The sequence below is a fragment of the Colius striatus genome, chromosome Z (genome assembly GCF_028858725.1).
Source record: "Colius striatus isolate bColStr4 chromosome Z, bColStr4.1.hap1, whole genome shotgun sequence".
In the NCBI taxonomy this organism is placed as follows: Eukaryota; Metazoa; Chordata; class Aves; order Coliiformes; family Coliidae; genus Colius; species Colius striatus.
Window position 1 is genome coordinate 13789341 of NC_084790.1, and position 19512 is coordinate 13808852.

Below are 19512 nucleotides of genomic sequence, written 5' to 3' on the forward strand. Positions count from 1 at the left end.
TTCTATGCATTACCATGTGGTAAAGTATGTTCCCTTTTAAAATCAGGAATATTTCTCTCCTTTGTTTCACATCTGTCCTTCACTCTCTGTTGTTTTTGAACCTTTTTCCTATTCTTGTGAGTTTTTTCCTTTCAAATTGTCTCACCATTTAGTATTTGGTTATGACAGTTGTGGACTGCTGCCAACTTAACTACACCTCTGGTATATTATACCTGGATATTGATGTGGTGGATCTCCTGTTCAGTTACATGAAGAAGGACCATTATGTCTGAGCTGTTTTACACAATGCCAGCATGTATTTACCAACAATTGTCCTGGACTTCTTGGCTGAGTACCAAAGCACATGTGACAGAAATATGTGTGTCTCTTGCAGTCTTTCACTACCACGATGACTGACTTCATCATTTTTTAGTTTAGACTTTTCTTTCTATTTATTGCAACTTTTTTCTAGCTGGATACATTTGCCTCAGTTTTTGGAGTGCCTTGTTTTTGTTTTTTACTGTTAATTAAAATCTCTCCAGGAGCCTTAGTGTCATTTTTACATTCATCCCTTTTGCAGCTTCTCTCAGTCTGACATATCTGTTTTTTTATCTCCCCCCAACCCCCAACCATCTAGATCTCTTATTTACTCTTACAACTGATACATATCTGGCTCAGAAAGTACTTTTAAAAAACAATGCAGTCACGAAAAACATCAGCTCTGGCAGCCTGGGTTGCTAGGAATGTTACTCAGCATGGTGGTATGGAGGACGCAGGGATGGGATTCCATCCTAAATCAAGCTGAAAGAGAAAATCCAGCTGAGGGACAGCTAGGGAAAGCTCTCTTTGTCTGCAGTTCCGGAAAGGCTACAAAGACTCAAAGGGAACAACTTGTAAGAGGTACACTTTTAGTATCTATTAATTCAAAAAGGTGAAGAGACATTCTTCTGTGTAGAGAAAAAACTAATACAGGATATCCTCAAAAGCACCCACCAAGTTACAAACACACTGTTCAGGAGACAGGCATACAATGTCTGCAATTCCTTTTCTGACTCTTCGTAAAATAAGAAACTAAAATCATGGTTGGCAACAGTTCTGAAATGCAACAGTAATCCATAAATACTCCTTAATTTTCTTGTCATTGCAGAATTAAGCTACTTCCAGCTCACACAGATCTTACCAGGTGTGCCAAATTGATGTCATTATAAGCCATCAGGAAATACCCACAGAGACCAGTAGCAACATTTAGAAGTTTTGTTAAACAGCCATGTGTTATAATTGATTTGTATTATTTAAAACAGCTAAAGCAAGTTAGCACCGGATGTAGAAAAGGAATGACTGAAGACTCCAGGGAGATTTGACTCAGAAGAAAGCCAATCATAGGAACTTCACTTAAGCATTTTAAGATTATTACTAGAGGAAGTGTAATTAAATCATCACCATTTATCAATTATCATTATAAAATACTATGGAACCTTATAATGTTAATTTATTTATGAGATGGTAACCAGTTGACTTCTGTTTTCTCCAACAAAAATAATCCAGCCAGTAAAAACATTTGAAGACATTTGCCTCTGAAAACGTGAGCAACTTTCCCCAATATTAAAAAGTAACTTTAAAAGTTCAAATTTTACCTAAAGCTTGGGTTTTGGCAACTTAATTGCCAAAAAATTCTTTGGAGACTAGGTGATGTCGCAGTTCCCGATCTCAGGTATATTTTATCATACAGAGTACAAATGAAAACATGGCTTATCAAAACTGTGCACAGGCATGGCACTCATATAATGGAATTTAAGTCCAAAATTATTAGCCTGACATCCTGGATCTGGGAGAAAATAAAGCAGCGTGATTTTGTTTACCTAATCTGCTGATTACTGAATCAAAGTGCAAAATTAGCTTTAGTTAAAAGTTAAGTAACATTATACATGGACGGTAGTAAGATCATTTTTCTTCCCAATGGTAGATTTCTTGCAGAATTTAAAATTTCTGTCTCTTTTGGAGCAAAATCCTAAACCTTTTCTCTCTGCTGTTCATGTGTACTGAGACTTTAAGCTTGATTTGGTGAGTTCGCCCAGTGACTTGCATTATACAATCTGTGTCCCTGCAGGCAAAGCCTAACCCACATAACAAAATGGGTCAGCAGAAAAGCATATAGTAAAGAGAAAACTCTGTATTTCAATTCAGAACCCTGATTCATCTGAAGGGGGAAAATATTTTTCTTGTACACCCGACTCTTGCTTTGATCTGAGGCTTGCAGGCTAGCGCTTACAGTATGTTTTTATTATCTTTCATAATTCCTTTGAGAATACTCTGATTTTTTTACTACTCTTTTATATTTGGACTGCCATATGCATCTCTCAGTTTACAAGGGGCAGTGTTTGTCATACCAGTGTTGACACTGCTCTGTTTCAGCTCCAGAAATGTACCCTTCCACAAACCAGACATGTCTCTGTCTTCTTATCACTTGACTGAATGACCATAAGCAAGTGTACCCTCATTGCTTTGTGCTTTTCTGCTTTTATCTAAAAACTCTAGACCTCCTAAAGCTGTTTTCCTAGAGGTGCCCTGTCCCAGACATGTGGGAAAGTACATTTCCAATCCAGGAATGCAGCTGGTGTCTCTGGGCCAGGTTCAATACTGATGGGAAGGAGGCTCACCTTAGTGAAGTCAGTGGGATTCAACAGCCTTCAGCCACAGGTATGTGACCTTCAGAGAGAAGGTGTACATACAAACAGCACATAAAAGGTAAAGTAACTCCAAATTATGTAGTGGGAATGCAGGAGAATCTTAACTCCTCTGGCTTCTGCCACTTACCAGCAGTTCCAGTATTATCCTATCAGCCTCAGGTATGGTCTAGTATTACTATATGATAAAGAGTTTAACTTAGTTTGTAATCTCCTTACCTAACAGAAAGTCACCCTGATGCTATACAGTATTTTGCTGCTCTAACTTTGGTCATTTCTCCATACTCCTTACATCTTAGTTTGTGTTTGTCACTGGAATCACATTGGCTGAATTGCCTCTGGAGAGATGTCATAGAATCAACAATGGTAGTGGTTGGAACGTTTTTTAGAGATTGTCTAGTGCAACTCCTCTGCCAAAGCAGCTCCACCTACATCAGGTCACACAGGAACATGTCCAGGCAGGTTTTGAAAACCTCCAGAAAAAGAGACGCCGCACCCTCCCTGGGCAGCCTGTGCCAGGGCTCCCTCACCTGAACAGTTAAATAGTTTTTCCTTATGTTTAAATCATAGAATCATAGAATGGCAGGGGTTGGAAGTGAACTTTAGAGATCATCTAGTCCAGCCCCCCTGCAGAAGCAGGTTCACTTAGATCAGGTCACAGAGGAACATGTCCAGGCGGGTCTTGAAAACCTCCAAGGAAGGAGACTCCACAACCCCTCTGGGCAGCCTGTGCCAGGGCTCCCTCACCCTCACAGTGAAATAGTTTCTTCTTATGTTTAAGTGGAACTTTTTGTCTTCCAGCTTCATCCCATTACCCCTTGTCCTGTTGCTAGCTACTATAGAAAAAAGGGATGTCCCAGCCTCCTGACACCCACCATTTATGTATTTGTAAATGTTAATAAGATCTCCCTTCAGTCTCCTCTTCTCCAGACTAAACAGCCCCAGTTCCTGCAGCCTTTCCTCGTATGAAAGATGCTCCAGTCCCCTGATCATCTTGGTGGCCCTGCGCTGGACTCTCTCCAGCAGTTCCCTGTCCCTCTTGAGCTGAGGATCCCAGAACTAGACACAGGACTCCAGATGAGGCCTCACCAGGACAGAGTACAGGGGGAGAAGAACCTCCCTCAACCTGCTGGCCAAACTCTTCTTGATGCATCCCAGGATGCCACTGGCTTTCTTGGCCATGAGGGAACATTGCTGGCTCATGTTCAGTTTATTATCAATCAGCACTCCCGGGTCTCTCTCTGCAGAGCTGCTCTTCAGCAGTTCGACCCCCAGCCTGTGCTGGTGCATGGGATTGTTCCTTCCCAGATGCAAGACTCTTCTTAGGTTCCAGCCTCTTTCCATTTCCCCTTGACCTGTCACTAGATACAACAGAAAAAAAAAGGATGTCCCAGCCTTCTGACATCCACCATTTAGATATCCGTAAATATTAATGAGATTCTCCCAGCTCACAGTCTCCTCTTCTCTAGACTAAACAGCCCCAGTTCCTGCAGCCTTTCCTCATAAGAAAGATGCTCCAAAGATATGTCACGGAAACAACAGGTTCAGCACTCCACACATTCTACCACCCATAAAACCTGTTTCTGCAAGTCTTCTATTTGTTTCTATCTCACACACATCTCTAGTTATTAGATGCAGGACAGTTTTACTTTACTGTTCCTTAAGAGGCAAAAATAATTTCTGTGTGGGAGTGATCCTGTTTTTCTTTTGGCTTCCACCACTCTGATTTTACACATTCCATACATATTGTTTATGCTTTATTCTCAGTACTATCACATTATGATTTACGACCTATAGAGAGCTGTAGGTTCCTGCAGTGCTTTGCAGACAAATAGAACAAGACTGTGCTTTCTACAGAGGAGCTTCAATGTGGCTTCAGGCCACAGTATAATGTGAGCAGAAGGCACACGACCTCTGGAGTGCACAAATAAGATTCTCCCGTACATTTCTGCAGGTGGGAATATAAACTATCCACAAGCCAGAACAGCTCAGCTGAGAAATACCAGAGATGTCAGCCCTAAAGGATATTTAGCACCTGACCGCAGAGTTACTAGTCTTTGTCTACTGGGAATGCACAAAGGTGGATGCAGTGAAGGCACAGTTAACTGAATCCTCTGCCTCTCTATGCGGAAACAGTCACCATTTAGCTACGAGTCTGAAAATTCAGCTACAAATAATAAAACTTCGCTGAACTGTAGTACTTTCTTGGGTAAAAAATCAGTTATCTGCTACATTATTTCATTAAAATAAAATTTCCTCATCTCCATTCTGGAGTAGACAAATCAAGTAATTAACACTTTATGTAAAAGCTTGTATTATGAGACTCTGTAAACCCACAACTGGAATTGAGACATATACAGCAAACTTCTGAAAACCAATGCTTTTTAGGTTCTCAGCAGGTGATTATAATATTTATTAATATTCCATGGCTGTAAAAACATTAATTCTACTTTTGTTCCCATAACTGAGTACCATCTACAAACAGGCATCCTGTAACTAAACTGTATTCATTGAACTAAAGAAACACCTGTAGAACTCAGCTGAGGTTATACCTATTTGTGCTAGCTGCTGTGGTAAGAGACCTGTGTATCTGTAAACAGTCAAAATCAAAAAGTCAAAGAAAGAAAGAGAAAGAAGAAGGGACACATCAGTATCTTTGTCTGATGATAAAAAATGCACACACAGAGAGTTTCTATTCTTTGTCCAAACTTGCACCAGAGGCCTGGAGCCAATGGAACAAACCAGAGGAACCAGCTTAGCTCTGAACTGTATCTCTCTCTTCCTTGAACAAGTGTGACTGTTTTTAAGACAGCCATCATCACAAGTCTGGGAACAGTTGCTGAAATGATCTGTTGACTTAAAACCTACTTTAAATAAAAGTAATTTGAATAGTTCTAGAAGAAGGCAGTGCTATCACAGTGTACTGATCTGCTTCCTATTGTAAAATACAGCATTGATTAACTACTGATTCTTACAGATGTTGTTGGCAATAACTTATTATTTGAGTGAGAGAGAGATCTCCTTTGAACCTATGGATTGCAAATCTACTTAAAATTGAAAATTACAGAGTCTTTTTTGGTAACTTGATTAACAGATAATCCATGAAATGTTACACTAATACAATTTATTTACATAAGTAAGTCTACTTTTGTATCTACCCAATCCACGATTACCCCAAAATTCCTTGAAGTTTTCAAGACTGGCTTTGGAAAAGTATTTTAAACATGAGATACTGTCACGTTAAATCTTACACAGTGAACACCTATACACCCCTAAAAAACTACAACTAAAACTGTTTCTATGTAAGTAATTGGCTCAGCACAACCTCAGACTTTTATATAGTTTACATACAGAAAGGTAACAAAGACATTGTGGATTCAAGCATATACTGCATTCATCATCTCTATAAAGGACCAGTGGTTTCTCACCTGCTGTGTAATAGTGTCCCAGGGCCCCTGCAGCAGACGAACCTGGTAGCATGCATGAACACTTTTCCATATTTCATCCAGAGTTAAAGGTCTTCCATCTGTGAGTGGAGGGAAACAACCACTCACAGTCAAAGCTCTTAAGCATGCTATATCTTTAATAACAGAATAGCAAGAGTAAATCTGAAAATAGTGATTATCTGGAAGCAGACAGAAAAAACATCACTGAGCCCCTCCTGGCCCCATTAACTCCAAAACAACACTGCTTAGACCCTGACTGAAGGTGCATATAGAACTACCCAAAGTTCCCTGTTCAGCTTTATTCCCTGTCACATGAGAGTAACAACTTATTGTTCTGGATGTAACGTGTGAGGGTAATCTAATTTTGTAAAACTGTTCTTGGATAAGATAAATTTAAAACCACAAAATAATATCATGAACATAAACACATGCAATTCATAGTTAGAGAGTGGGAAAAAAATCTAAGGAACAAAATGCCACAGACTGAAGTTTACTGTATTTGGATAACCTATATGCTTTTTATTTAGTTGAGCTGCATTTATACAGCATTGTTGCATCTGGTTTTTAGTAGTGTAGAATTATGTCAAGACATTAGTGTCAGCCACTTAGAAAATAAGCATGGCAATTTTTCCTGAATATTTGTTTTTGGCAAACAACAATAAGAATATTTTGATATACTTTCAATAAGTAGCTTCATCTTGGCATTTATTAGGTGTCAGAAATCATTATCCTGTGATAAATAGTTTTACTCTACTGACATTTTCATGTCTTCAAAATGAACAAGATTTATTCACCCAATTATCATTTGAATGCCATGTTTACATTTAAGTTAAAATCAGCTGCCTACAACCTCTGTTTTGTCTTCTTTTCTGCACATATTTATACAAAAGCACCAAGTTCTAAGCACCATAAAGCAGAAGCATGTGGCAAATAAAATACCTGTGGGGGTAAAAGCACATTAACTATCTGTACTATGGCATCCTCAGAAATGTGAGACTTGTTAGACTGTTACATCCTCTGCCTTATGATGACAGATACCAGAGCTGTGCTGGAGATGGCCTAACATTTACTAATAAATTTGTTACAAGAGCAAAAGGTAACTTTAGAATGGTATATTTATGCTGAGACCATCTTTGTGTAGGTAATACAAGACATCATGTGTAATTTTCAGTTTTCTATTCAACCTGCACAGAGAATCCAGAGAAAGTCCAAATGTAAAATCTAGAGCAACTCACATTCTCATGCAACACTTGAATGGCCACTCTAGATTTTGTGCTGTACGTATTTCTTTGTATCTCTGAATTTTTGTAGTAACACTTCAACAAATTCAGATTATACACATGGAATAGATTCCTCTGACTCTATAACCATTTACAGAAACAATTGAGTATTATTGAAGCATTAATCACATTACGGTTAACATTGAGTTTTGTCTTTACCTTATGATTTTACTAATTCATGTACGAAAAGCAGTGTATCTTCCATCATACTTCAGTATAGAACTATTTGCATTTCAGAGAAAAATACAAATTCACGCAGACTCAAAGTTTCACTTCACATTGGAGTAAAATGACAGTAAAATACTTCAGTAGTTAATACCAAGTAATTGCAGTGTTTCACATAGAAACAAAAATATTGATCTGGGCATTCTGAATACGCACTTATACATTGAAATATGCTTACATTTAAATTTCCCTCCATTTTTTATTTTATGCACTATTTTAATATATTTAATTAAGATTTAAATGACTTTGAATTAAGTATGGGTTTTTTTTTTAATAAATAAGCTTTCATACATGCTTCTAAGAATTATGTTCCTGTAAATTCCTATTTAGCTGACTAGCTCAGTTTTCTAGAAGAAAGAAAGAGGCCCGATACAACAGGAAAGAATAAATTATCAATACCAAAATTGGACGTAAAGTTCAGCTACATAGCTGGGAATGGAAAGAGTGTTACAGAAGGAGGTAGGGTAGATGGGCAGTTTCCCCATTCTCTTTTGTGGGATGAAAACCTGAAAGTCTGGTGTTTTCTCTCTCAATTAAAAAACAAAACAAAAAAATCCTCAACTACACTGAGGTCTTAAAATGACTGGTAAAAGGACTGTTTGATAGAGAGCATTTGGCAAAGAAGAGTTTGGAGGTTTTGCAGTCTGTTTCGGTTTTCTTCTTGTTTCAATGTCAGAAGGTAAGTGTGGATGATAAAATCCATTTCAAGTAATCTGGCTGGAGGTGTGTTTTATATGTGAGAACTCCCCAGTTTGTGTGAATTTGGCCACCTGCTTAGAATGATATAAGGGAATCCATTTTATTCACAGGCTCCCAGATTTGCACAAAAGGTACATCTGTATTCTTCAGGCACTTTCATACCCCCTTTTCTGGAGCTGCCAACATTCACATGTTTAGCAGCTCTGTTACACGTTCTTGCAGCCCACTGAGACCTCAAATACCCAGCTGGGCTGACAGAGCATTCTGTAATTGTTGCTGCTAGCAACAAGGGGCCACTGTGGCACCTGCTGAGCCAAGCAGTGCCTCGTTGCTTCTCTTCTCATTCTTTCTCGTGATGGAGCTGAACTCAAAAAGTTCAGCCAGAAAAAGAAGGCAACAGCAGCATCAAGCCAAGAGAAGTGGCAGGAGAGGAAGGTAGAGGCTTCAGATTCACCCAGCAATACATTTACTCATAATCCACCCACGGTGACACAGCTGCTGAGGTACTTGCAGCTGGTCCCAAGTCTTATCCCAAGTCTAGCTGGGAGTGGGTGTGCAGACAGAAGTGAGTCTGTGGTTATATGTACATTTTGTATAATTCAACTCTTTAAGTAATTACAGAGAGTGAAGGAAGCGGACACTACACAGAAATAGCTGCTTATGAGTCCTGACAAAATTACTGTACCTTTGTCAAAAGCTCCATGCTCATAATGCCACAAATCTGGCACAAAACACAATCAGCTCATTGTCACTCAACCAGGCTCTGCAAAATGCAGACTCTGATACAATAAACTTGACTTCTACCCAATAAGAAAGGCCAAAGGATCCTGAGAAGTAACCAAGACTTTTGTTGAGAGGAAGGAGATGAACAATATGAGTCAAGAATGCCTAACTATGGTGTCTGCTTCTGTCATTAAGCATGGGCTTGAATCAACCAGTTCATCTGCCTTGTCAGGTAAGAAGAACTACACCCTTTCTATTACAAACTCAGATTTTTCTTATTTAAACTCTCTAGACTATAATAGATCTTTCTGAGAAAAGCTTCTTGATGGTGCTCTTGGGATTAACTTGTATCACCACAAATAAGAAATAGTTAGAAAGCAGATGGTTGAGTGCCTCCTCACAGCAGCAAGGTGTGGCATTAAGACTATTATATGAGTTGCAGCTCCCAGCTAACTTGGTACCTTCATTTGTGAAAACAGTAGAAATTCTTTAGGCATATAAATTTCACACACATTTTCAGAGAAAATGTTCTGGCTTCCCCAGTTCCTGTATTCTGTTCACTTGATGTTTCCTGAGAGTTTTTAGTAATTTCTTAAATTTCCAATTAAAGGTTATTTGACACTCATGGTGAAGGGTGCACAAATTTTTTGGAGGCTTTCCTTTGGCATATTTTCCAAAGAAATGCTCTTAAGAAACCATTACCATGAAAGAAGAAACACACATCTTAGAAGCTTATCTGATTATACAAATTATTTTATTAATGTCCAAAGCCGCAATAAAACCACTTCATATGGGACACAGTCTTAAGAGGACCTATCTTTCTGACACAGGACATGATGGTCACGTGATTTTGAGTTCAGGGAGTAAGTCTGTATTCAGCAAAGTGTATCCGTCAGGCCCACTATGATTATGAAAACAGAAAGTCATGCCTTCAAGCTTGGACTAAGTTAAACTATCTTACAAGATCCTTCACTTTAACCACTGATTAGCATGTGTTTTACTGGCAGGGATGTATCTGTATGTCAGAGAACTAGACACATTCCTAGAAGACCAATTTGAAAATCCCACTCTTTTCTAGAGGAGTGCGGCTGCAGTCCTTACTGACTCCCGTTACTTCTGATCTTTCTTTTCAGGGCCCAGCCAGCATTCATGACTCTTCCTCTACCTTTGCAGGAAAAATAAGAAGTGTGAGACAAGTCATTATTTTCTTAACATGCAGGGTGATTCCTGAATTATGCCTGTGTCCATCTGTGACTGTGTTGCTGCTAGCTCACTGTCGGTGCAAGAGGTTTTTGAATGTATGTCTCAGACCGTGACAGTTCAGGAAAAGACTAAAGTTCCCTGACCAAGAAAAGGGGAAAATAGTCTGTTGATTAAAGAAAGCTTACTCGACCTAGCCCAGCCCATCTGGCTGATGCCAGCATTGAAGGCGAAGGCTAATTGCCCATACCATCTGTCTCTAAGAGGGCTAATTGCTGACATCAGACATCAGCAGGGGTTCATGCATTTCTTCAGCTACCTATTTGGTAATCTCAGAACCAGAGAAAGAAAAAAAGGCATACATTTCTGAAAAGTATGGCATGCATAAGACTCACTTTGAAATGACATCTGGTTCTCTCAGACTCTGTGGTACTGAGGACCACTGCCCTGAGCTCCTGACATGGACTGGGACTTCATTAGGTCTGAATTTAGGAATATATGACACATGGAAACTATCAAAAGGAAGTGAATAGTGCTTCCAATGTATATATAGGTAGCCTAAAAATATCTTCTTTTACCTATAATGTTCCCAAACATCTTTCCAGACAGTCACCACAATCATTATTTTCAACTGAAGTATTTGTCCTTGCACAGATCAAGATCTTCCCTGGAAATCTATCCTCGTAGACTACAAAAAAGTTTAGGTGTCACAAATTTTGGTTCAGTTGCAATTAAAATTTCAAACCATTACCTTGCACTATTTACATATCAAACTTCACCTCACCAAAAAAGAAGCCTAAAGATTAATTCCAGAAAATGTTTATTCATTTAGTTTAGACAACAAAAAGGATAAGATACAATGCAAACTTTGCCCTTCTGCAGGAAGAAATGATCTGTAATGGTTGAGCATATTTGCTAGCAAAGAGGAGTTCAGTTTTGAACGTCCCAACCGACACAAGCTCTTGAAGATGCCATCCATACTAAGAATGACGGGAAAATCTCCCCAGCAACTCTATTGGAAGTGCTTTTCCTGGGAGAGATTGTGAGACACCAAGTCAACGAAAACTGGTCTCACATAAGACAGGAGAACTGTTATAGTTTGGTAGGTTTTAAAGGTTCTAGTTTAGACGTCTATTTGGAAGGGCACAGATTTGGACAGGCTGGCACCAGCTGCTATTGTAACACACAAAGTGAGGAAGTGAAGACTTAGTCAGATGAAGCAGAAGAACTATTTCCTAGGCAGGCTTAAAGGTGTAATGGCCACTTATCATACTGCCAGAGAGGAAGCTGAGTTTTGAACTCAAACTCTGTGCCCTGTTGCTGGAGAAGGCAAGATGGGGCAGGGCTGTAGACACACAAGGATTATATCTCACCCTCACCTCCTGCAGTAAGCTGTAATTAACATTAGGATCAGTATGGACAGGATTCAAGAGAAACCACGAACAACTCACAAAGAGACTTGAGGAATCGATTCTGTTACTTAATCTACAAGTAATGGTAGGAATTTAGACTAGAAAATTGATGTAGGTCTCAAAAGATTCTTTCCTGATTATTTCAGATGAGGAATGCAGTCAATGTTACTAGTTGTCTGAGAAACAAGGTGAAGAGCCTATCACATGAAGACTATTACCGCAAAGGAAAAGAATCTCAGGTCATTACCCAGAATTTTCCTCATATCAGATTCAGAAGACGACAAAAAATACTTTTGTTCGCTATCTCAAGTGATTCATAGTGACTGTCACCTGCATGTTCCTGAAAATCCCATGTTGGGGTTTTCAGAGAGCACATTCAGACAGTATGGCACAGGTGGGCAAATAACTGGTAGGAGAAACAGAATTCCTCCTTTTCAGAAGTAAGATATCCATAATTAAAATCAGAGAACACTAGCCAAAAATATTATAAAAATGTACCTACTGCCAGCATCTTGTATCCTTCTCTCTCAAGTGTCAGAGAATGTTAGATATAAAAAGAGAATGTTAAATGCTAAAGGGAACCCAGGTGACTTTAGGAATTATCTAAAAAAAGTGCTTGTTTTCCATTGTGAAAGATTCCCAATAAGTGTTTTAAAACATAATTGTACTTGTAGGAACAATTATAGTTTTGTACTGCAAGGGGAGCTGTTGGCACATAATACTATGATTGTGCATTAGATCATCCACTAGCTTCTGTAATATCCACTTCCAGCTATAAGGAGTCATGTTTCAACACCTCCGATTCCCTGATGCTGACAAGCTAAACAACTTGTTTTGTCTCTGGGAGCTCTTCTCTGGTGATTAACTGCTTATGGTGAATACTAATTATATGAAAGTACAGTACAGGAGAAATTGTGTCCTATTTCTTCTACTTGCAGCATCCACTTCTGTAGAGACAGTGCACTACTAATTCAGCTAAAACCTAGAAGATGACATTTTTCAGGATCACAAATAGGTTAATCTGCCTCTTACAGCAAAACTTTCTTTATAGTCCTGTCTGCATAATAAGTTTAAAGACAAAATATTGCACATTTGTAAATGTCTGTAATAATTCTAGAAATAAATTTGCAGCAGGATGTGTGTAAATGAGTTCTGTTGGTGGCAAAGGCGAAGCCATGTCCCCAGTTCCCCACGTCCCAGTTTGAAAATTTACCCCAAATTATCCATTTGTGAAACTGCACCTCAGACTAAGATCACTCCACCAGGGAGTCTATGAGAATCTGTTCTTCAATTTTAAATCTACAGTGCCTTTTAAAATGCTAACATAGCAAAATTAGAAACCATTAAACAATATAAGGCAGAGAGTGATTAAATCTACCAAACACATTCAAAGCAGCTTAAGCTACTTTTTAATTAAAAAGGGAAAGATATCACTGGCAACATTCAGACATCTTTATCTAGATAAAGTTAGGAGATTATTCCAAACACAAAAGATGCTGACGTTACCATGCAGGAGACTGAATGAAATTACTCGAAGATTTTAATCCCTCCGCCCAAGGTACACAGTCTTCGGGTAGAGAGGAACAGAGCACAGCCAATGATGCAGTGTGATCACTATAGTTGCTGATTAAATAAGTGACACTAACAACGGCCTTGGAGGGAGGCTGTGTGTTCTTCCTTCCTGACAGTATGGTGAGTGAAATCACAGTGGCTATAGCAATTGAGTAATGGGTAACAAGACGTTCATATCAGGGAGGAAAAAAGATCAGTTACTGTTTCAAGAGACAGTTATTATGGGCAATACCTTATGGGTATTAAAAAAAAACCAAACAAACAAACAGAACATTTAAATTAAAAACAGTATATACTTCCAAAGGTACATTTAGATCCCAGCCTTGTGGCTCACATTCAGGCTCCCAAGAAACATAGTTCTGCTGAAGCACTATAATTATGTGCAGTTAGTTTGTAGCCAAATTCAAACCTGCAGCTTTAATTTTTTGCAATTGTTTAAAGAAAAGAACAAGAAAAATGACCACCGTTTTTCAAGAAACACAAGCAAGATGCCACAAGCCAAAGACCAGATGCCTTCAGGCTGAGATGATATCATCTACTCCAAGGTCCTGAAGCTCTGTGTCAGGAGTATTACAAAATCTAATGGTATTATTTCGTATTATATGTGATCATTACTCTTCCTCAATTTAACACAAAACCTGTGTTTTTAACATTTACTGCACCCAACATGTTTTTACACTTCTCTTTATATAATAAGAAGATTGGTCTTACCCAAAAAGCATGCCTTAAAATAAAGCACAGGCACTTGGTAGCTGCTGGAGTATATGACATGATATTCGTAGCGAATCACCTCTTCTGTTGCACAAGCTCCATCTACTTGAGAATCATCCAAAGACTCCTAAAACAATAAACATGAACACATCAACTTTTGCATTTGTATCAAAGGAAAAGTAATTATTAGTAATGTAATTAATTCAGTATATATTCAATATATATTCTGCCCTGGTGAGGCCTCATCTGGAGCCCTGTGTCCAGTTCTGGGCTCCTCAGATCAAGAGGGACAGAGAACTTATGGAAATAGACAGGTTCACCTAGATCAGGTCGCATAGGAACATGTCCAGGTGGGTCTTGAAGACCTCCAAGGAAGGAGACTCCACAACCCCTCTGGGCAGCCTGTGCCAGGGCTCCCTCACCCTCACCGTGAAATAGTTTTTTCTTATGGTTAAGTGGAACTTTTTCTGTTCTAGCTTCATACCATTACCCATATCGTGCTGCTAGACACAATAGACACAAGGGATGTCCCAACCTCCTGACACCCGGGAGGTGTTTAGATATTTATAAATGTTAATAAGATCTCCCCTCAGTCTCCTCCAGACTAAACAGCCCCAGTTCCCGCAGCCTTTCCTCATATGAAAGATGTTCCAGTCCCCTGATCATCTTGGTGGCCCTGCGCTGGACTCTCTCCAGAAGTTTCCTGTCCCTCTTGAGCTGAGGATCCCAGAACTGGACAAAGGACTCCAGGCAACGCCTCACCAGGACAGAGTAGAGAGGGAGAAGAACATCCCTTGACCTGCTGGCCACAATCTTCTTGATGCATCCATTCGCAGCATAAATTTCCTAACATTTTGAACTAGTATTCAAACAGTTTTGACTTTTCTAAAAATTGTTACTACTCGACATCACTGAAAATTGAACCATTAAATTAATAACGCCCTTACAACTAAACGTTAGAACAAACTTTCCAAGAAGACACTATGGGTGTGGACTTGTTCAGTTTTCAAACTCCTAAATTTACATGCAAGAACTAAGCAACCATAATGCCCCATAGGTTGGGTGTGCATTTCAGAACTTGACTATTGCCAAGCAACTGTGGATATTGGCTTTCTATCTCTGTCTAAGCAAAATAAAAGAAAAAGGTTGAACAGAAAATAAGAACCAGCATCCTTTGAACACTGTGATGCTTTAACACACAAGAAATTTGAAGCTCTTTTGCATTTTCATGTCACATCAGCCTACGAAAATACATAAGAACTCACACACCATAAGAGTAATGACACACAAAATACTTCCAATTTTTTTTGATAGTCCACATAAAAGTAATTTCCCCCAAATTTAGTGTATTAGAAAACCAGATGTTGCTGAAGAGCACAGATAGAAAATCACAAATGGAAAGCCCAGATCTTGGGAAGCTACAGACCAAGGCAGAACAATTTGGACATTAAATGAGAAAATCATAGATGCTTATAGAACAGAAGGTCTCTAGGAAATTCCAGACAGCTGTAGGAATGGGTGATTTTAATTTATCAGGAAACAGACACCTAAAGCCCTGAGAAGGAATGTTAAAGAAAGTGCTCTGTGTCAACCTACTTTTAAAAACTGTATGTGAAGGGTTACTAAAGACAACACACCAGAAGGGACAATGATGAATACTGTACCTGACTTCACGGGCCAGGTAAAGTCAGGTATGCTATGCCCAGTTCCCATGTAAATATGTAACAGACTAAGGAGGCAAGTCCTTTTCCTCCTCACACGTCATACCCTCTAATCAAAGGTGAAACAGATTTTAAAAAATCTCTCAAGGCAAACAGAAATTTACTCTCTATGGTAGCAGACTGTTCTTTAAAATGGATATGTTTTCAATGCTTTACCGAGAATACTAAAAGAAAGAACTGCAGCAGCCTGTGGGAAGAGGAAACAAAAAAACCAAACTACAGATTGGCTTTCAAGTTTTTAGGGGTGGGAAAAAGTCCATATTCAGAACTGAACCTACATTAACATAAAAAATATCTTAAAAATTAGAAAACCCTTTTGGATCAAACTCCTGGAATGAAAATCATACTGCTTTACAGAGAATGTTTCATCAGACATTACAGCATTATGTATTGCTTAGTCATTAGCTTACCTTGCCCTAAAGAAATACTTCCCCTGTTCATGGCAAGACTAATTGTTCATGTATTAAACACTATTATTCTAGAAAAAAGCTGTATGTGTGCTTATATATATATATCTCTCTCTCTATATATCTTCTGCTTTGCATATATAAGGGTGAAATGACTGTATACACTCATATAAACACTGGTATCTATCTTCTTTTTACTATTTCATACTGAATTATAAAGAAGCCATGTTCTTTACTACTTCCAAATACTTAGGAAAATAAGTCAATACTCAATCAAAAATTAAATACACAAACCTGTATATCCTTACAGAAAACATGCTTTATAAAAACCCTACTTACTATCTCATAAAGTCATAAATCAGGAATGAAACCATTAAGAATTCAACTTAGTGGGTTAGCACAGCTTTCAGCTGGTAAACAACTTGTATCTTCATTTGCTCAATTAGGAAAAGGAAAGCAAAGGGGAGACTTTCTAATTTCATTGCTCCTTGAGACAGCACTGAGAAACCTTAAGAATTCCTGCCATTACCAGATGCATACTAGACAGTGAGGTACTTCCCCAAGTATCTTATGACTTCCAGAGAAAAGTGATTTTATCCAGAAGTGGCCTTCCCAGATGTCGATTGTAGAGTCACAGGAGAGGCAGCAGAGAAGGAAAGAAGGTGGCTTTACTGCTTTACCCTTTTGGAGAGTACAATATGTTTAGACACATTTATTTTGCATGGAAATTTTTTTGACAGTTTAGGCAGTTTCTGAAACCAAGAATTCAGCTGCATGCAAAGCTCAAAGAAGCTTTGAAACCAACATTCTTCTGTTTTTTAACAAGATGGACTACATCTGGAAAACACAAAGTTTCTACACTTAGTCAAAATAAGTTTCTGATACTCAGATCTCTTTTCTGCTGTTTTTAGTGACAAGTATGCACATTGTATTTGTGATCTGCACACAAATGCAGGCAGCTGAATCCTTCTTAGGGCTACCTTCTTAGGACTCTAATTCCCTTTCCTTTTAGTAAACAGCAGTTTCAAGATTTCTTACATAAAAAGATACAGTACTGATGTCAAATCTGTACTTTAAAGTCTCTGTTAGTACAACACACAGTATTTATGCAGGGAAAGTACACTTTGGAGCCTAAAAGTTTTGATGATATCTCTCTACCTGATGAGATGAACTTTGCTGATGAGATGAATAAAATGAGTATAGTCATTTTAGGCAGCCTCTGGAACATCTAAAAATCTATGCATGGCTGAAAGCCATGGAGCGTCTGAGAATTTTGTATCAGCCCAAAAGAAGATACTTATTTTTCAGTATTTAACCAACTATTTGTAAAGCTACAAATATAAAACATAAGTGTAACTTTTTAAAAAAACACAACACCACAGACCTTTATTTTTATATATGTCAGATGATGGCCTGTTTAAATTTTTTCTCTAGGTAGTTGCTCTAATATTCGTTGTTATATATGCTGTTGTTCTATCTCTTTCTGAGATACTGCTGAATTTTAGTTACTACAATAGACAACATCAAAATCAATTTTAACTTTGGAGTAGTCCGTAATTGCTGCAAATCATGGATCCTACACATCACAAAACAAATCCATACTTTCCCCTAGATCCTATAAAGACAAAACAAACATATCTGCATTTAAAAAAAAATCAAACAACTAAAACATTCAAAAAGAGTGTTTTGACCAAATATCAATCATTAAAAATTCTACATAGTAATTTAATTTCTCATATTTTGTTTCTGCTTTGTAAATTTCCTTGCATGCATCAAGTTAAAACTCTGAATCCAGGACTCACTGACTATTTCCTAAAAAATTGTGACATTGTCATCAGGAAGCATCTGTTCCTCTATTGCTCTCACATAAAATCGTTCTCCTGTAATCATAATGGACTACTGAGTAGATGTTTAAAAGCGATGTATATATCAGAAAAAAGATACACTGCAACTACCTAATTATATTAGTTCCATCATAAATAAATTATCACTAATTTTAATTGATATAAAATTTTCTCCACCTTTAAGTATCCCCTAAACAAATTCAGTCCAGTTGTTCATTTAAAAATGCCAAATTATTAAAATCAGTAGCTAGGAAATTATGCCACATGTCATTCTGAAGGAAAAATAACATATTTTTACTATTTTTATTCCTCCTGATGAAGAAGGCAAGTTTAAAACCCCTGTTGACAAGTTGAATTAACAGCAGGAGAGAATCAATAGTGTGTTTTGATACTCTTCAGTACTAAATGTGTTCCACATAGCAGCAGGAAGGTATGGGTTAAGGCAGGTCAACTTTGAAGGGAGGGCTGCAAAGGAAAGGGAAGGGCCAGGGAAATGACAGATGGGTAAACTGAGAAAGCGACCTAATAAAAAAGGGATTTTTCTCTGCTGACACCAGACATTTCCCTCTCCCCACCTCATTCGCAGAGGCCGGCTGAGCCAGCCTTCCTCAATCAGCCCAAATTCCCTTTGAAATGCAGAAGCAAGCCCTAATGCCCTTTTCTGGGGAGAAACTAAGAAAAGTGGTTGAAAGAACAGTAAGCACGTTTCTTCTGGATTTCAAGTCACTGTTGCCTTTCTTCCAGTTCCATGTTCCTCATCTCTTTTCTTGCTGCTTGACCTCTATTTCCTTCTGCTGCAGGCTGGCCTCCTGGGAAATTCTCCTGCAGGAGGATGGCTGGATTGGACTGCGAGCAGGAAACGGAGGAAGAGGTGACGCAGGCACAGTTACTGGTACTGCTAGTTTCATTTTGAGGGAGGCAAAAAGGAGATGCAAGCCAGATTAGCACACAAATCTGACTGTATTGCTTGGAATACACTTACACTTAATTTCATCCCAGCCTCTCAAGTTGAAAACAAATGTGTCTCCAGCATGGCATTTCTCTTTCTTCAGACATGACTGTGAGCTACCATGTGAAACACATGACCTTCCAGGAAGAAGCTCCTCTCCCAGTTCAACACTTTCCCTTCGGCAAATAAGGAGATCTGAACATGAAAACTGAACAGTAGGTAGGGTTCATCAGATAGAATTAAAACAGAGCTTAATGTGGAGGGTGCGGCAGCATGATGAGATTGTATCTGCGCTCTTTTTTCTTCCTCCTGGGTGTTCTCCACATTTATTTGGATCAAGTCTCACATTTTTGCCTGCAGCCCCCACAGGTCTAGTCTCTGCAGGCCATTTTGCTGCTGGGTTTTGTCCCTCTCGTGTAGTCTCAGGTCATACCCTACCCTTCCACAGACCTCAGATTTCTGGATCCTATCCTCCCTTTCTCTTCCACACTGAAAACACACTGTGGAGTCGTAGTGGTCAGGCAAAGTAACCCTGGTCAGAGAGGAGGAGAGCTGCCCACCTCACGCCCTCACCTCATCTCAGACGGTCCTTGTAAGCAAGGGACAAAAGCTTAGCTGACTGAGTGAAGGCCGAACTGCCAGTACACCCAGTGCCTGGGT

At 38.8% G+C, this 19512-nt stretch overlaps 1 protein-coding gene across 1 annotated transcript in view; it reads right to left on the reverse strand.

Moving 5' to 3' along the window:
- The window catches only part of ATG10 (autophagy related 10), a 90643-nt gene that overhangs the window by 19378 nt on the left and 51753 nt on the right, over positions 1-19512 (reverse strand). Inside the window, exons 5-6 of the mRNA XM_062018335.1 lie at positions 13932-14058; positions 6092-6189 (exon numbers count right to left, since the gene is read on the reverse strand). Coding sequence (XP_061874319.1) covers positions 6092-6189; positions 13932-14058 — 225 coding nt within the window. The remainder of the gene's footprint in view (positions 1-6091; positions 6190-13931; positions 14059-19512) is intronic.